General features: G+C 40.3%; 1 protein-coding gene across 1 annotated transcript; it reads left to right on the plus strand.

Annotated features, from left to right (window-relative positions):
- Positions 1–616: 616 nt before the first annotated feature.
- Positions 617–14582, plus strand: LOC103919472 (palmitoyltransferase ZDHHC15-like; the record flags this gene model as incomplete). The annotated part of the gene is made up of 6 exons (XM_009326984.1): positions 617–799; positions 2765–2897; positions 4055–4181; positions 5679–5788; positions 12021–12103; positions 13330–14582. Coding segments are annotated over 5 exons (597 nt in total), but the record flags the coding sequence as incomplete, so codon positions are not given.
- Positions 14583–15628: the final 1046 nt, after the last annotated feature.

Genomic DNA, 15628 nt, shown 5'->3' on the forward strand with positions numbered 1-15628 from the left:
GAGACAGTTTGTGTGGAATGGTGCATGGATGAATTAAGCTTTACACTTTTTGAGAATTGCTGCCACTAAATTTCTTAAACTCCTTTTTTTTAAGAGGGAAGATTTCAGAAATCAGAAGCAACACAAACATTTTCCCCCCTGAACCTCCCTGTTAACCCTAAATTGTGAGGATTTTTCAAATCTGAGTTTTGAGACAAACACCTATTATTTTTTCTGCATTCCCTCGTTCCTTTTTAAAGTTGTCCTGTGTGTGGACAATTATAATAAAATTTGGGTTTATTTGTTTTGTATGTAAACAAACAAGCAGTGGTGAATCTGGCTCCTGAGTTTTGCAGATGAATAAAGTAACACAGAAATCCCAGGTCTGATTACCTTTGCAGACAAGAAACAGGCATTGAGTAATTAGAGCCTACCTCTGACAAATTTACCAGTGGTACCAACTTTAAAACAGGTTCCAGAAATACAAACTGTCCTTTTACTTGGCTTAGCAAGAATTCCTCGAGTGAAAAGCAAAAAGACTTTCGTTATATTTCATTTTGACCACTAAGGGGAGCTATTTATTGACGAAATTGTGTCATATACTCGAGAGGCTTAATAGAACCAAAAGAAATTGTAGTACTCATTGTTACAACCGTGCGCTGTACGTATCCTGACTTCAACTTTGCTTTTGTTCTCTAGGGTGAATAACTGCATTGGATTTTCTAACTACAAATTCTTTCTACTGTTCTTAGCCTATTCTTTGTTGTATTGCTTGTATATTGCTGCAACAGTCTTCAAGTATTTCATTAAGTACTGGACAGTAAGTTGTGAAATGTGGTTACTTTTTCATATCCTGTGAGTCTGGTGGGGTTCAGTCACTCGTGTTACTTTTTTGCTTTCAGTGAATGGAGGGTCTGCGTTTCTTCCGTAAGGTGTTTTCCTGTGCCCTTTTTTGAGTGTAACTCCCATTATACGTCTGAAATGCGCAAAGCGAGAAGCAAATAGACTTCAGGAATTCCAAATTGTAGAGTTAGCTTCTGGCAAAGAAGTTATATCCTTTTCCTGTTCTTGTGTTCGCATGTATGTATCTCAGAATCTTTGGAAACTTACCACAGGTTTCTTAGTTTGGAAAACTCAAATGTCATTCAAAAGCAGACATGCTTCACTGAAAGAGAGCCCAGGATTGCTGTTTACACAAATGTTCTGGTGCCTTTTCAATAGACATTAGGGTATATCATGACTCATACCACTGAAATTAGAGGTGTTACATAGGGATAAACACTGCTTGAGTTAGGTTAGGCTCTTGGACATAAATGTGGTTAATCTTCCCAAATCCAAGTAAGGGTGTTGTTGTCTGGCCATATCTCCGTATATTAAAAAACCCCAAACTTCTACTGATTATGGAAATAATTGTCTTCTAGGTATAAATTCTTAGTTGTCAACATTTGAAGCTTTTAAAGTGGTTGCAAGAATACCTCCTACGTATTTCAGTCATATTACAGAAAACCATTAATTGTGGGTGGGTGGTTTTCTTTTACGTTGCTTCCTGAACTGCCTGGGCATATTTTTGTTTCCGCTTTCTCTGTGTTGGTGTCTTAAGGATTAGGTCCCTTGCACTTAGAGCAAATAAGTGAAGGCATAGAGTGGAGATCCTGGGATTGCTACGCTGCTGTTTACTCTAACCGATGGTTTCCAAAATCTTAATTTCTTGAAGCATATCTGCTCCCTTCTCTCCTCTGGTTATCACAGAGGTATAACATCCTGGCACTGATCTGTACATATTTACTGAACGATACCAAAAAACGGTGTTCATTTTATAATCCCCACCTGACTCCTTGCTCAATTTAAAAGTTGACTGAAATAAAGTATGCTGCTGCCTCAGTTATCGATTATCATTCGTACGCAAGCAATGCCAACTGACAGTTCCAGTAAGAGACTGGCCTTTTGTCTCCAGGTTTTTTTGTGTCCCCTCAGCTGCTAACTCTGTATGACCGTGTTTAAGTAACTTCACTTTGCTGTGCATTAATTTATTAAATTTCTGTTGGTTTAATGGCTAATCACTTACATAAAATGCCTCCCGAGATGCTCATGGGACGCTAGCAGGAATTGTTTCTTATGCTAAGAAAGGCACACAGGCTTGAGCTCTGTGGCTGCATATACGGGATGTGCAAAGGCTGAGAAGTCATTTTTGTTACTTTGAGGTCCCCACAGCCCATCTGTAGGTGTATGCTCATGGGGATCTCTGGCACTTGACTCTTCTGCGGTAGAAGGAAATAAGCGTTTCTTCTGCTTGTAAGATCCCGCTTGGCTTTTAAACTCTTCCAAACCACCTATGCTCAGTGCTAAGGCTACCTGATCGCTATAGCGGTGGAGGGCAGGTTTTCTTGGCATGCCTTATATTGCAAGAGGTGCAGAATTGTCATATGTGGGCAGGAGACGCAGCAGAACGTAAGCAGGGCTTCAAGAGCTTGTGCCTGCTTATTTCCCTGTGGGCACAGGGCACGTTTCTTGTGCCCAGGTGGGAAGCTGTGAGTGTACTGGCTCTGTTAGAGACAAGACGTTAGTAGCAAAGCCCCACTCCTTCTGCTGCGGTTACAGGAGGGGAAATGAACCAGATCATTTCTTTGCCTCTTCTTGCTTTTTATAGTCAGGCGTGACTTTTGTGTACACGAGTTGGAGAACTCCAAATGGGAGTTTTAGAGGAGATCTTTCTTCTCTCTCGGAACAAGGAATTTCCAGCTTTTATTTGTTCCTATCACTTGTTCCGTGTTGCTTTTCTTTCCAGGGTGAACTGACTAATGGACGTTCCAAATTCCACGTCCTTTTCCTCCTCTTTGTGGCGGTCATGTTCTTCGTAAGCCTAATGTTTCTGTTTGGCTACCATTGTTGGCTCGTTAGTAGAAACAGATCTACTTTAGGTAAGGCTCTTGTGTCTTACTTCTTTAAGTAACATACACCAAAAGTGCTGTAAGAAGAAAAAAAAGAGAAAAAAAAAAGGGCATTTGTGTTCTACTCCTATACATTCCCGCTGGCTTATGAGGGGAGGAAGATTTAAGATCTTGGCACAATGCTGCAGAAAATTGTCAGTTCAAATGAGCTGCATTTATTAGCTGGCGTGACAAAAGCTTTGTTAGGGAAACGAGAACCTTAAAGTGTAAAAGTCCAATTATAAAAATGTTATGCATATGTATAACTACATTTGCTGTGAAATGAGTGCAGCTTTTCAGGAATAATGATTCTTTATGCTCATGTGCTGGAGCGCATCCTAAAACAGCCTAGTAAGGTTGGGAAAAACAGCGTCCATCTTCATTGACAAAGGCAAAGAAGTTATGACTGTAAAACCATTGAAATGAAAATCTGAAACGGTATGATTTTGTCGAGTGATTTCTTTGTCCTTCCTCAGAGAAATGTTGTTCAATTTTTAAAGCTTTTTGGATAAAGTTGCATAACAAAACATACACTATCAAGAGTTTAAGCAAATATTCAGATTCTGTATAGTTATTAACTTTAAAACAGCAGACCTCTGCAGCAGCTTAGAAGGTAGATAAAATTGTTTCTAGTGCACTCTAGGTTCTCCTCCCCTCTCTTTTCTTAATTTTATGTCTCGCCATAACAGAGGGTCTATTTGCATATGTTTGTTCCTAATGCTTGTTCATTATATCATTAATGAATGAGGCAATTTAAATCTCCAGTGCCACTTCTGAAATATGCATTGAAGACCAACCTACTTAATTCTGCAGATTTTTTACTTAGAAATGTCTACCCACTGAATTTCCACAAGTCTCACGCAAAGATCTTTTAACTCTATTCTCTAGATGAAACAAACCGCTCGTAGTTTGGTTTGACTGTTCCATGTGGTTCAGCTGCAAGACCAAATTCCTTCCTTCAGTTTGAAAGTCTTTACAGGCTTACAAAATGAAAAAAAACTGTTACTTTCAAACTTTGTATCTTTGTAATGCTAGTTCATACTCTGTTAAATCATGTTGTCTTTAGACGGCCACAACATGCACAATCCTGTTCCAGAGTATTTGGCATTGATTTTTGTTTTCTTCACTGAAATTGCATTTGTGTGTAGAGGCTTTCTCAGCTCCAGTGTTTCAAAATGGCCCAGATAAAAATGGATTCAATCTTGGCTTTGTAAAGAATCTTCAGCAAGTGTTTGGAGAAGAAAAAAAGCTCTGGTTACTACCTATTGCCTCTAGGTAAGTAATAATCAAGTCAGTGCTAAGAGCTGATACAATTAACTGAAGGGACTGGCTTCTAAATGTCTGCTGCAGCCTCATGCGTTACGCCTATTATTGTGTGGCTTGGCTGACTACTATTGTCCATCATTGTAAATGCACCAACAAAGATCATCTGTGTTAATCCGGTTCACCAGAAGTCTGGAAGGGAAAGGTTTTTGAGGGCTAAATGCGCTGCACAGGGTGTTTGAACTCCTCCTGGACTCCTGTGTGGATGGGTGTTCACTTCCAAGATGCCGTTTTCTTCATCTGTCAGACTCCTCTGCCTGAAGCAGTTTATGTTTCTTAATGTAGGGGAAAATGTTGTTTTGGCACTTAGCAGACCAGTAGTAAAGTACACTGGAATTTAATTCCTTTAGTAATTGGGCACAATTTAAAATAACTTCCTGGCACAGCAGTTCCCAACTTTTTCAAGTAGCAATGTCTAAGGCCCAGTTGCATCCCCACTGCCATCTCTTTTCCACTCTTAAGTATAGTTAAAGGGAAAATATTAGCACAGAAAGCCTTTCTGTTAATGAAAGGCAGCATTGAAGCGCTAGCAGAGGCGCATTACCGGTGTGTCTAGTCGTCGCAGGGAGAACACTCGGGTTGTTTTCCTTGCATAAAGATAAATTATCGGAGGAAGAAGGCACTTCAGCTAGTTTACAGTTCCTCTGTCTATGCTGCTGGTTGTTAGGGAATACAGTACGGTGCAGACCAAGCTAGAACACCTAGTTTTTAACTTTGTGAGTTTACATTACATGAATTTGAACGTACTCTCAAACTCGTTTGATATCCAGATACACATTTCTATTTGGGCAGTAGTGAAGCCAAACAAGCTTTTGCAACGTTAGATCTTTGCAGAGTGTTTGGGTTTTTTTTTCCCCCATTTTGTGTACAGGTTTAGGTCCTAGGAAAGTGGTTCTTTTATTTGTCCTTTCAGCACCATCTAACTAAGATTGGGGCCATTTTCTATTGGGTGTCATTCAAACACAGGAGTGTAATTTCTGCCCTGAAGAATCTATGGTATAAATCGATACAATTTGTACCTATGGTAAAATTTATATCTATGGTATAAATTGCTCCTTTGACATAAATGTTTTCCTTAGTTCCTCTCACACTTCTGGCTGTCCATAAGTTAATTTTTTAATGTTTTTTTTCTGTATCCGAATGACTCGATCAAGTTAGGCACATTTAAGTTCTGCTAAAAATTACTTAATTCCAGGCTATCGGTTTGCACTTTTATTCTCCAGAGAGCTTGACAGAATTGAGGACCAAACTACTTGCTAGTAAGACTTGGTATCTGAGCTGCCACAACAAATAAACACAGTATTTTTCAAAACTTAAAAATAATTTTAAGTAAACATCGGAAATACAGTCAACAGAAAACTTTATTTGCAGATAAAACGTGTAGAAATTGTCATCCTTCGGAGTCACTTGCTGCTTTTTACGGTGTCTTTCTCTCCTTTTTCTATGCAGCCAGGGCGATGGACATTTTTTCCCAATGAGAGCTTTGTGTGAAGCTCAGAATCCTCTCCTAGCAAATGAAGAGCAATGGGAAGATGATGGAATAGATGAAGAGCCTCATGGTAAGGTAACGCTAAAGGAAATTAGTTGTGTCTTGACCTACAGTGACTAAATAACGGATTAATTATAAGAGCTAATCAAATAAAAAAATTGTGTTGGCTAAGTCACCGGGCAGCTCTGACTTGGCTAATGAATACAGAATAAAAAGCAGCCCTACTTTGGAGTCGACTCTTTTTTCTTTTTTTTTTTTTTTTAGAAGCTTTCTACTTGCAAGTAAATGAACTGAGAGGTTGTTACAAGTTGCAGAGAGAAATTGAAATTTCCACAAACTGAGTGTATTTATATGCAAATGTTGCTGCATGCAGCACAGTTATTGAAGACATAAAGCTGTGCCTGTAAAAATGAAAAGACTAGGATTTTTTTTTTAAAGTGCATTTATCCTCTGAGAGTTTGTGAAAACATGCATGGAAACATCTGAATGCAGTGATACATTTAGGAAGCTATTTTATACTTTGTTTGTTCAGCTTTATTACAAGAGTAAAGCAGTTCATTTGGTTTTGATGCTTGCCTAGCTATGCCCTAATCTCCTTAGAAGAAATATATGTGCTGAGAGCAACTCTAGGTGAACTGGCGTGTTTGTACAATGGATTTGATCAGTTTCTGAAATGTAAACATACCTTTTATGCTATGGGTGTCCTATTAGAAGAAAGAGTTTATATGTATATCCATTCTTCGATGATTTCTGTTAGATGGATCCAAAATTAGTTTAATGATTCTTTACTGTTAACATTTCTCTGTTTGAACTTTTTTTTTTTTCCCTTGCATATTTCCCTGCAAGCTTTGGTCTTTGGAGAATACAGTATGCATCAGGATATCAGGGTTCGTGTCAGAGTTACCATGTTTGAGGGTTCAGAAGTTCTGTCAGTAAGTTAAGCGTGGGCCCATTTTTTTTTTTCTGTGGAGCAAGGATTCCATCCACAGGTTCCCTTTAAAAGAAATAGATAATCTCACTCTTCTTTTCCCTTTAAGGAACGGTGAAAGTGTTAATTAATTCTCAGGTTACTATAATTAGTGGATCAAGCAAGTATACTTGGAGAACCAAATATCACTGCCTTAGTGTTCAGAGATGTGATTTCCTTAGTCACGCTCTTTATTGCCACAGAATAGTTTTCAGAAACTTTGTTGATAATGTTCCCTTTCAGGATATGCATTTTAGTCTTCTGTGCACAATGTATGTTTGGGAACCTCTGAGGAGGACTGTAGTCTTGGTTAAAGGGGGTAGCAGAAACTTTTCATGTGAACATTTCTATACACGCGTGAGGTACTGTGCAATGAGCTCTTTAATCCTAACAGCACAGTGTTTGCTCTTCAGTCTCTGGTTAGGTCTTAACCTGCAGCTGTTTGTTCAAGTTATTCCACGGCAAAATAAACAGCCTGTGGTTTTTTCCATGGCACGCTTCACATACTGCTGGGCAAATACCCTCTCCAGGATTCTGTCAGTAGGACTGAAGAGGCTCATTTCAGCTTTTCTTCAGATTAACTGCTTTAATTAGTTCGTATTTGTGTGTTAGAAAACTACCTGTTCTTCCTGGTTTGTTCTATACATTTTGGCGGTTATAAGGTAACACACATTGGCTTTAAAAATAACAAAATATGGCATCTCTGTGTATTGTTTATGATGCTTAAAATAACTCCTTTAGGAATGAGTCGGAACCTTCCAACTTTTACAAAGTATAAATTCTCTGAATAGAAAATTAATTCTTAAGTATGAAAACGTTTGACAGTGAGACGATTTTTGGCCAGATCAGATGCCAGAATCTGAATCTGGAGCTTATATGAAATCCCACGATTTATAGTGCTTATAAACTAAATGACATTTACAGGCAGTTAAACTAGATGATGGTTGTAGGTTCCTTCCAACTGAAATATTCTATTCTATTCTACTCTACTAGTCTTTCTCAGTGAAAAAATAGTTTGCAATCTTATTCCAAGAAGCTGTGGAACTGTCATATTGATAAAATTAGAACCTCATACTGGACTGTAAAAGCCAAACTGAGCCTACACAAAGTTATAGACAAAGGTGAAAAAACAGGCTGAACGCACGCTGTGAGTAGATGGCTTCTTGTTAGTATGTGGATCTTGGTCCACGATTGGAGAAGTTTTAATTTTTTTGCAGTGGCTGTGAGGTGAAGGTGGGAACTACAAATAAAAGAATGCCCTAGATAAGGGGATTGTGTCCTTTTTATGTCTACAAATCAGTGACGTGGAACTGGAATTCAGCTGCTAGAGCAAACGTTGGGGGAAATCCACTTCCCTTTATTTTTCTTACAAACAGGCAAATCCTCCTCTCAGCTCTCAGTCTGAACATCGGAATTTTGCAAGATGAAATCCCACATGGAGATCGGGGCAGTGTGTGTGGTTGGGAGGGGAGGAAGCTGACACCCTTCCCTGGATGCTTCTGTGGCCGGTGCTGCAGGACTGAGAGTAACCGACACTTGTAATGCAGCTTTCAGCCTTGCCGCTGATCCGGTTTCGTGAGCAGGGTGATGCACAGAGCTTTCATCAAAAAGCTCCACAGCAGGCAGGGTTGCCTGAATCTTGCACTCTGCAAGTTCTGCAGCTCTCCATGACCACCAGGTAGGGTCATGATCGATTCAGTAATCATAGAATCATTTAGATTGGAAAAGACCTTTAAGATCATCGAATCCAACCGTGTAACACATGTAAAATATTTTTGAGTAAATGGTTTTGTGATACAGCATAAATCCATCTCATGGAGCATTTTTCTCTAAGCTCTTTGCTGTACCATTCTGCTACCACAGATAACAACTGTCTGTGCGTCATTTTGATTGATATAAGAGATGTTGGGGGAGAGGGAGTTGTATAAGAAAAGGTACCAGGTTTGTTCTTTTTCCTATTACCTGGATATCAGGCAGAGCAGGAGTTGAGGAAACACGAAGGCTCAGATTTTTCAGTCTTGCAGTCTTAGGAGATGGCACTGCCAGCTGCACCGAGGTCAGAGTAACAACTGCCCTCTTGTATTTAAGTGGGGTCCCTTGCCTCCTGGAGTTTCACCTGTAATTGCTCGTGCGCTTGTGTTAGGTAGCAGGAGTAATGAAGGGCCTCCTCATCAGCTGAGTCCCTCACTCCAGGCTCGTGCAGGAGAGAGAGAAACACCACAGAAATAATGAAAAAATGAGGAGCTTGATGAAATGTTTCTTTGTGTAATGATATTGTGCCTAACTGCATTATTGCAGGCTTTTGCTTCCGCCCTGATTATTCTGTGTCTGCATAAAGCAGGGCATTTTTAAGCCCCCACAACTGCAAAATCAGTTCCCATGTGGATATTGGGGGAGATGAGCATTAAGGGGACTGGGAGATTCATGAGGAGAGGACAAGCCCAACTGAAAGCAAGGAGATGAGGTAGCTTCGTCTAGGTCCCAGGAGTGTACGGGCCAGCTTCTCAATCATCTTACCCACAGGGTTGTCCTTTTTTCTGTGATATGGATGTTTAAATGTGCCCTTCCTGGTTGGTTTGTTTTTTTTTTTCCTTAATCCTGGCCTTGCTAAGGCTTTTGCAGGGAGAAAAATATTGTGGGAGACCTTTTGTTTCATTTCTTAGCCAGAGACTGAAAACACTTGCTTCCAAATTCACGGTAATTTGAATTTTTTTCAGATTTATTAATGCTCATCCCTTATTCATAGGCATCTGTTTAGTCTGTCTAGCCAGAGAGCTACCCCGAATCACATGCTGGCAGCTTATAAGGTTATCAGTTTTTTCAAAGAACTCCTCTAGAATGTATTTGACGTGTTGGTCGCGGGTGTTTCAGTACTGTGAATGCTTGCACTCTTTGTCTTGTGGAGCCTCGGACAGGACAGCCATTTCTGTACCTTTATAGCAACATCTCATCTCTTAGATTGATTTATTAATTTAATCATGTGTTTCATTTAAACTTACAAAAGGCTTCAGTATATGAATCAAATCTTTCCCAAATTGTTCTCATCTTGAAAAATTTGTCATCTCTACTAAGTAACATCTTCCCAGCAGAAACCAGCGTATCCAGAGGAATAGGTGGAAGTTGAGATCTCTGTTGGTGTGATGAAGCTTCAGGTGTCCGAAGGCATGTGATTTGAATTTACATTCAAATCGGTAGGAGTCTAATTAAAGGAGCTTCATGTCCTGAGATACCGGCTAATTTGGCACAGCAGTCCTTCGAGTAGAGGAGTCATCTGTTGTGGCTGTAGGGACGGGATTTCTATCCGTCGGGAAATTTAAAAAGCTACTTAGATGTCGGAAGTGAGCAGAGATTGTGCAGACAGTGCAACGGTGTATTGGCCAATTCAGTAAACTGAGACAAAAGACGAGGTTTGCATCTCTGGATTTTAGGCACAATATAAATGGTTAAATTGTGTCCGACAGAAAAAGATTAAGTTAAAGCAGTGCTAAACCCTGCATCGATGACTGCCTTATGATCAGTTTTGAAACGGTGGAGGGATACCTGTGTAGGAATCCGCGTCAGTTCGACTAAATTAACTGGTAAATATATTTAGGAAAACCAATATGGTTTTGCATGTGGATCAGACCTGCAGCTGCTAAATCAATTAGATGAAAAAAGATGTTCCATAAAAAGTTTATAGTGAAATTTCAGTGAGACTAATGTCCCCGAGCCAGCAGGTCTTATATATCCTTCTATCAGTTCCCTTTGACATTCGGATCGTATGCTTTCCTAAAGGTATGCAGAATAAAGGGCTGTTCTCTGGAACTTCCCATCTGAATAAATGGATTAGATTTTGCGTGGTAAAATAGATGTCTGTGCTAATAAATATGAAAATAACCTGATAACGGAAATAGCACTGATTCTTTTTACACTTAATAAGGAAACAAGAGGCCTAGGCAAATTTATTTATTGTGTATGTATCATTGAGGGATAAGGGGGAAGTGTTTGCTTTTTGTTTTTCTTCCTTTACCTTCACAGGGAAAAATCATTTGGAGAAAATGAAAGAAAGTTCTGTGGCAAATTGATTTTTGACACTGCTTGGTGCCGTTCTTGCATTTTGACCATCATGTCTTACAACGAGCTCTGGATTTTAGAACTGAACAGTGCGAGATCAGTATAAGGTGTCTACAGAGCAATACGGTTTTAAGATCCTGGTTTTGGCAGGCATGGGAACAACTCTAGAAGTATGAATTTGGGAATTGGATCCTATTCCTATAGCTGCCACAGACTTTTTAATTTTTTTTATAGGACAGCATGTTTCACTTAACAGTGTTCTGCAGTTGGGGAGAAATACAGCATGATAACCTTCCTCTCTCTGAGGCAGGTTATGAAGATAGATTTATGCACATGAATTGCTTTGCATTTCTTGGGTATTAGTTACTGTAATAATACAGTTCTACAGTAGAGCAAAATGTTGTTGTTGCCTACGATCAGCGGGATGCTGTTTCCCTTGAATATGAGGTATGAGCTGCTTTCAGGCCGGCTGTCGTTTCAAACAGTCTCCACAAGGTTGTAGACTGCTGTTAGATTGACCCCGAGCTTCCTCTTCATCAGATGAAACAAGCCCAACTGCCTCAACCTCTCTACATAGGTTTAAGGTGGAAATTTCTGTGCTGCCTATATATAGCTTAGGTCTGACCTCCACAGCTTTCAGTTTTCCAAGATTTGGGCTGAAACTGTGTGTCTTCGTAGAAAAATGACATTTTTATTTTGCAAGTGAAAACGTTGAGGAATAAACTTACCGTGAGTGCATGAAATGTATTACCATGTATTTCTACCACGGCTGTATTAACCCAATGCTATTCAGAGAACATGATTTCCTGGTTCATTAAGCTTTGGTACCTTCACCCCCACCTGACAGAAGGGTTTTAGGAGGCTGCGTTGTAGGCACAAATGATGTTTTACTCTTCCTTGTTTTCTCACCGCTGCTTTTCTTTTTTGTAAGGCATCAGCAAATGAAGTGCTCTAAGCTTAGCGTTTTCAGATTCCATCTTACACAGTAGAAGTAAACCAGTATAATTTTCTAACCAGAAAGGCCTGAAATGTTCCATTAAAACTGAAAGATCTTTATTTGTCTTTCTGGCTTTAAAGCTTGTGACACAGTCATAAAATAGATAAAGCCAATAATAGAGTAATCTCAGTTTAAATACTGCTGTTCAGTTAGCTCTGACAAGTGGTTGTCTCTCTTTATTTGGAACGATTCTTAAAAACGCACTCCCACGCTTAGTGAAAAATATATTCTCGGTGAGAAAAACAGATTTACTTACCTCTAACTACTTTGTTTTTCATTGTATAGATTCTGGTGAAGCTTCATCCCTTGCCATAGAAAGGGAGACATAGCAGTTTGAAAATGCGGCAGTATGAAGCTTGCTCAGAAAGGTCAGTATTTCTTTCTTCATTACCTTCATTACCTGCAGGGAAATCGGTAGGTAATGTTGGACAGGCTTTGACTTTGACAGTGGCATCTGCCCCGTGCTCGGGCAGAGTCATCTAACATGCTGAAGGCAGTGGAGTGCAGACCTTCACGCTGGCTTTGGAGTGGTTGCAGCTGTGATAGTGGCATGCCACCTAGGCCTTGAGCCCACTGAAGGGCAGAGACCCTCTCACCAGAGTATTGTGTTGATGCATCTTTGCATGGTAGTATTTCACCAATATTTCTCCAGCTTGTCCAGAAATACACTGTTTAAGAGAACCTAAAAGAAAACAGTGGCTATCCAGTAGCCCTGGGTTGACGCAGTTGACACAAGAGCCGAAAGCTGTTTGTAGGGGAGGGTACAAAACCTGCAGCTCCTCTGGTAAATGTGGCAGGAACAACTCTTGCCACTAACTTGTACAATTACAAGATTGGAAGTTGTTCAGTGATTCGTGAAAGGTGTGGGAAGGTGCCGATACAGTCCTAAAAGAAACTGAAGTTGAGACCAACCAAGTCGCAGTTAGGAATAAATGGAAGTGACTTGTGATGCCCACATCAGCTGCTACTCTCTTTTTTCACCCTGGAGAAACTTGGGTACAACAAAAGATGATACCGTTTGGGGAAGATGCTGCTACCAGGATGTTCACTGGTCTATGATCTGTTCTGACTTCCATAACAGTGGGGAGATATCCCGCACATGTACCGTTGCAGTAAGCTGCAGGCTGTGTCCTCCTCGGTCTCTATGAAAATGTTTTCACAGTGGAGTCTAATTGACAAAGATTCAAGGAGTGTCCTCTGCTGTCCCACTTGCAGGAGGTGGAACAGTCAAATAGAATTTGCCCCTCTATTTTCTGTGAGTGTTGAATAACTGTATTGTATGGCAAAGCACCGTGATCCACTGCCTCGTTCCGCGCACGAATAGGGCAACTCGAGATTTTTATAAATGGGCTTCTTGCACGTTGTAGATGCGATTCCATTTTCTTCCACTGAGAAGAAAAACCCCAAAGTATTTTTTCTGTCGATTGTCAGTGAGGACTGCATACTGCCATTCTACCGAGGGAGTGAAAAAACAGCATTTTCCCTGTGGTTCTACAGGGCTTTAAAACGATGGTCGAAGTCAAGATTAGACAGCCATCTATTGCTCGTCAGATCAGTGCTTATAGTTGCACGTTTTTCTTTATTTAAATTCCAGCTTCCCTCTCAGGAGTCGACATCCCTTCTCTTGGCATGGACTTCAGTTTTGAGGGGCAGAAAACAAGTGGATCTTCAAGATGAGAAAACATCACGAAGTATCGTCTGATTGGAATCTGCATTCTAGAGTGCTTCTCCAGAAATCCTGCTATCCAGATGTTCCAAGGCTTTATAAGTTTAAGTTACAGAGCGAACAGAACAGTTTTATAGAGTGATTCTGGCCAATCTTCTTTGGCCTGCTCTCTTTATTTTATAAATAATATATATTTTTTATTCCAAATAGGTAAAAAGTATTGATGCGAGGGCATTTCCAAAGGCCTTTTCATTTTGCAGACATCAGGGACTCGAGTTCTTGAAATTCTTCCAAGCCATAATATTCTTGGGGATGGTATTTATTTTGAGACTGATTCTCCAACCTTCTCTGACAAGCAGCATTTTCTAATGCGTTTAAAGTTCTATCTGAGTCAGTTTGACTCAATGAGAGACAGACCCACTTAAATTTGGCACTAAATTGATAGTTGGATGTAAGTATGTTGAAAGAAAAAGTGCTGAACGTGCATATATACACGTGCAGCTGTGCATGAAAATAAAATATTCACTTTGCCAGTATCAAGATTCAAGAATATTGTGGCCATAGTTTTTTTAAAAAAAATTTTAGGAGGGTGTAATTGTCTTAGAGTTTGAGTTATGGTGCCCTTTAAGCCCAGTCCTACTTGCAGGCACCTAAAATGCAAAAGGGCACTTTAGACAGTACAGTTTGCATTAATTCCTAGGGCAAAAATATCAACTCATTCCTGGATCAGTGTTTGATGGAAATTTGTGTGGTTATGGAGTCAGAAAGGAAGATGTAAATTCGAAACACGTGAGTTGGAAATGTGCACTGAAAGTTTAGCTCCAACAGCAGCGTTTGGAGTTTACGCGCCACGAAGGCGGTTTTAGCCCCCTAATGCTGAAGAGACAACTGATGTATTGCATTTTTTCAAACTTCTTCCTAAGTAAATGTCTTGACTGGTGGTTTAAAGGTTTTTTCAGCACTACGAGGTGATCAGATCTTTTCTTCGCTTCGCTCCATTTGCAGTCAAAGGAATGTATCACTGTTTTTATTCTGTGGAATGGAACTGAGAATTTGCTGGCAGGATTATACGCATTTTTCTAGACCTGAGTCTTTTTTTATCTGCATGATTCAGACCTGGCAACTCCATCACTCATGTTTGAATTAGGTGCATGCTTAAAGTATTAGTATACTGCCTTTAAGATCATTTGTTACCATTTTCTATCCCGTTTTTGTGTTTGTTTATCATCCCATTTGTGTTGCCAGTGACTACAGAAGCAGTTGTGCATGTCATGAGAAATTACTTGATAAGTATCTGTTTGGTGACAAAGGCCTTGCCTACGTACTAAATCCTTTTCTCCTCTGTTTACTCTGCCGCTGCTACCAGTGGAAATGTGTTCGTGAGGCCGAAGAGAGTCTTGCAGAGATTTTCTGTCCATAAGAGTAGACGTTTAACTACGTGGTATAAACCGTGCCCTGCGGACAGGTATTTTATACATCAGCCGCTGTAGTTCGGTGCAGAGCAGGCAGCGACCTCCGTGGAATGTCTTATTGCTGAAGTTTCCTTGATAGGAGTCGGGGTGGGCTCTCCCAGGCGTAGTGTAGGTTACTCTCTCTTCTCCTCAGAGCGGTACTGAACGCCTTGAATGTTCCTGCTTCGACCACTTCAACCACATCCGTTGGGTGGTTCTGCCGTCAAACGGCTGTTGAGTGCTGAAACTATTTTTCCTATCAAACTAAACCTGCATTTCTAATGTAAATCTCGTGGTGGACCTTAAGCTGTGTTTGATGGAAGATGGCAGTAGAATTAATCGCCTCATTTCTGGCAAAATGTGTTCTGCAGGGGGATCTTGAGAGGAAGATGGCAGCTAAACACAATAGGAAATGTATAGGAGTTTAGCACCAACAGAGGTGCTATTTGTGCCTTTTAAAACTCTAAATTCCTCGTATGTAAAAGCAGGAGGATGATTTGGTGACTTTCTGTTTCCTTCTGTCAACGGAAGTGTATTTTCTAAGATAGGAGTATCAGAGCTGTGTCTGAAGCTGCGTGGATTTACGGGATTTTTCTGAGCAGGTTCTTGTACCCTTTCTGGATTCGGTTCTGTTGACAGCCGTGTCATTCTTTCAGTGTCGTTTCTCTGCCAAGCAGCAGCAGCACAAGAGCCACCTACGAGATCTGCAGGCAGGAGCCCTGCCTGCTGTCTAGCTGCAGCACTGTCCATTAGGTAGTATATAAAGTCAATTTTTG

The sequence above is a fragment of the Pygoscelis adeliae genome, unplaced genomic scaffold (genome assembly GCF_000699105.1).
Source record: "Pygoscelis adeliae isolate BGI_AS28 unplaced genomic scaffold, ASM69910v1 Scaffold587, whole genome shotgun sequence".
Classification (NCBI taxonomy): domain Eukaryota; kingdom Metazoa; phylum Chordata; class Aves; order Sphenisciformes; family Spheniscidae; genus Pygoscelis; species Pygoscelis adeliae.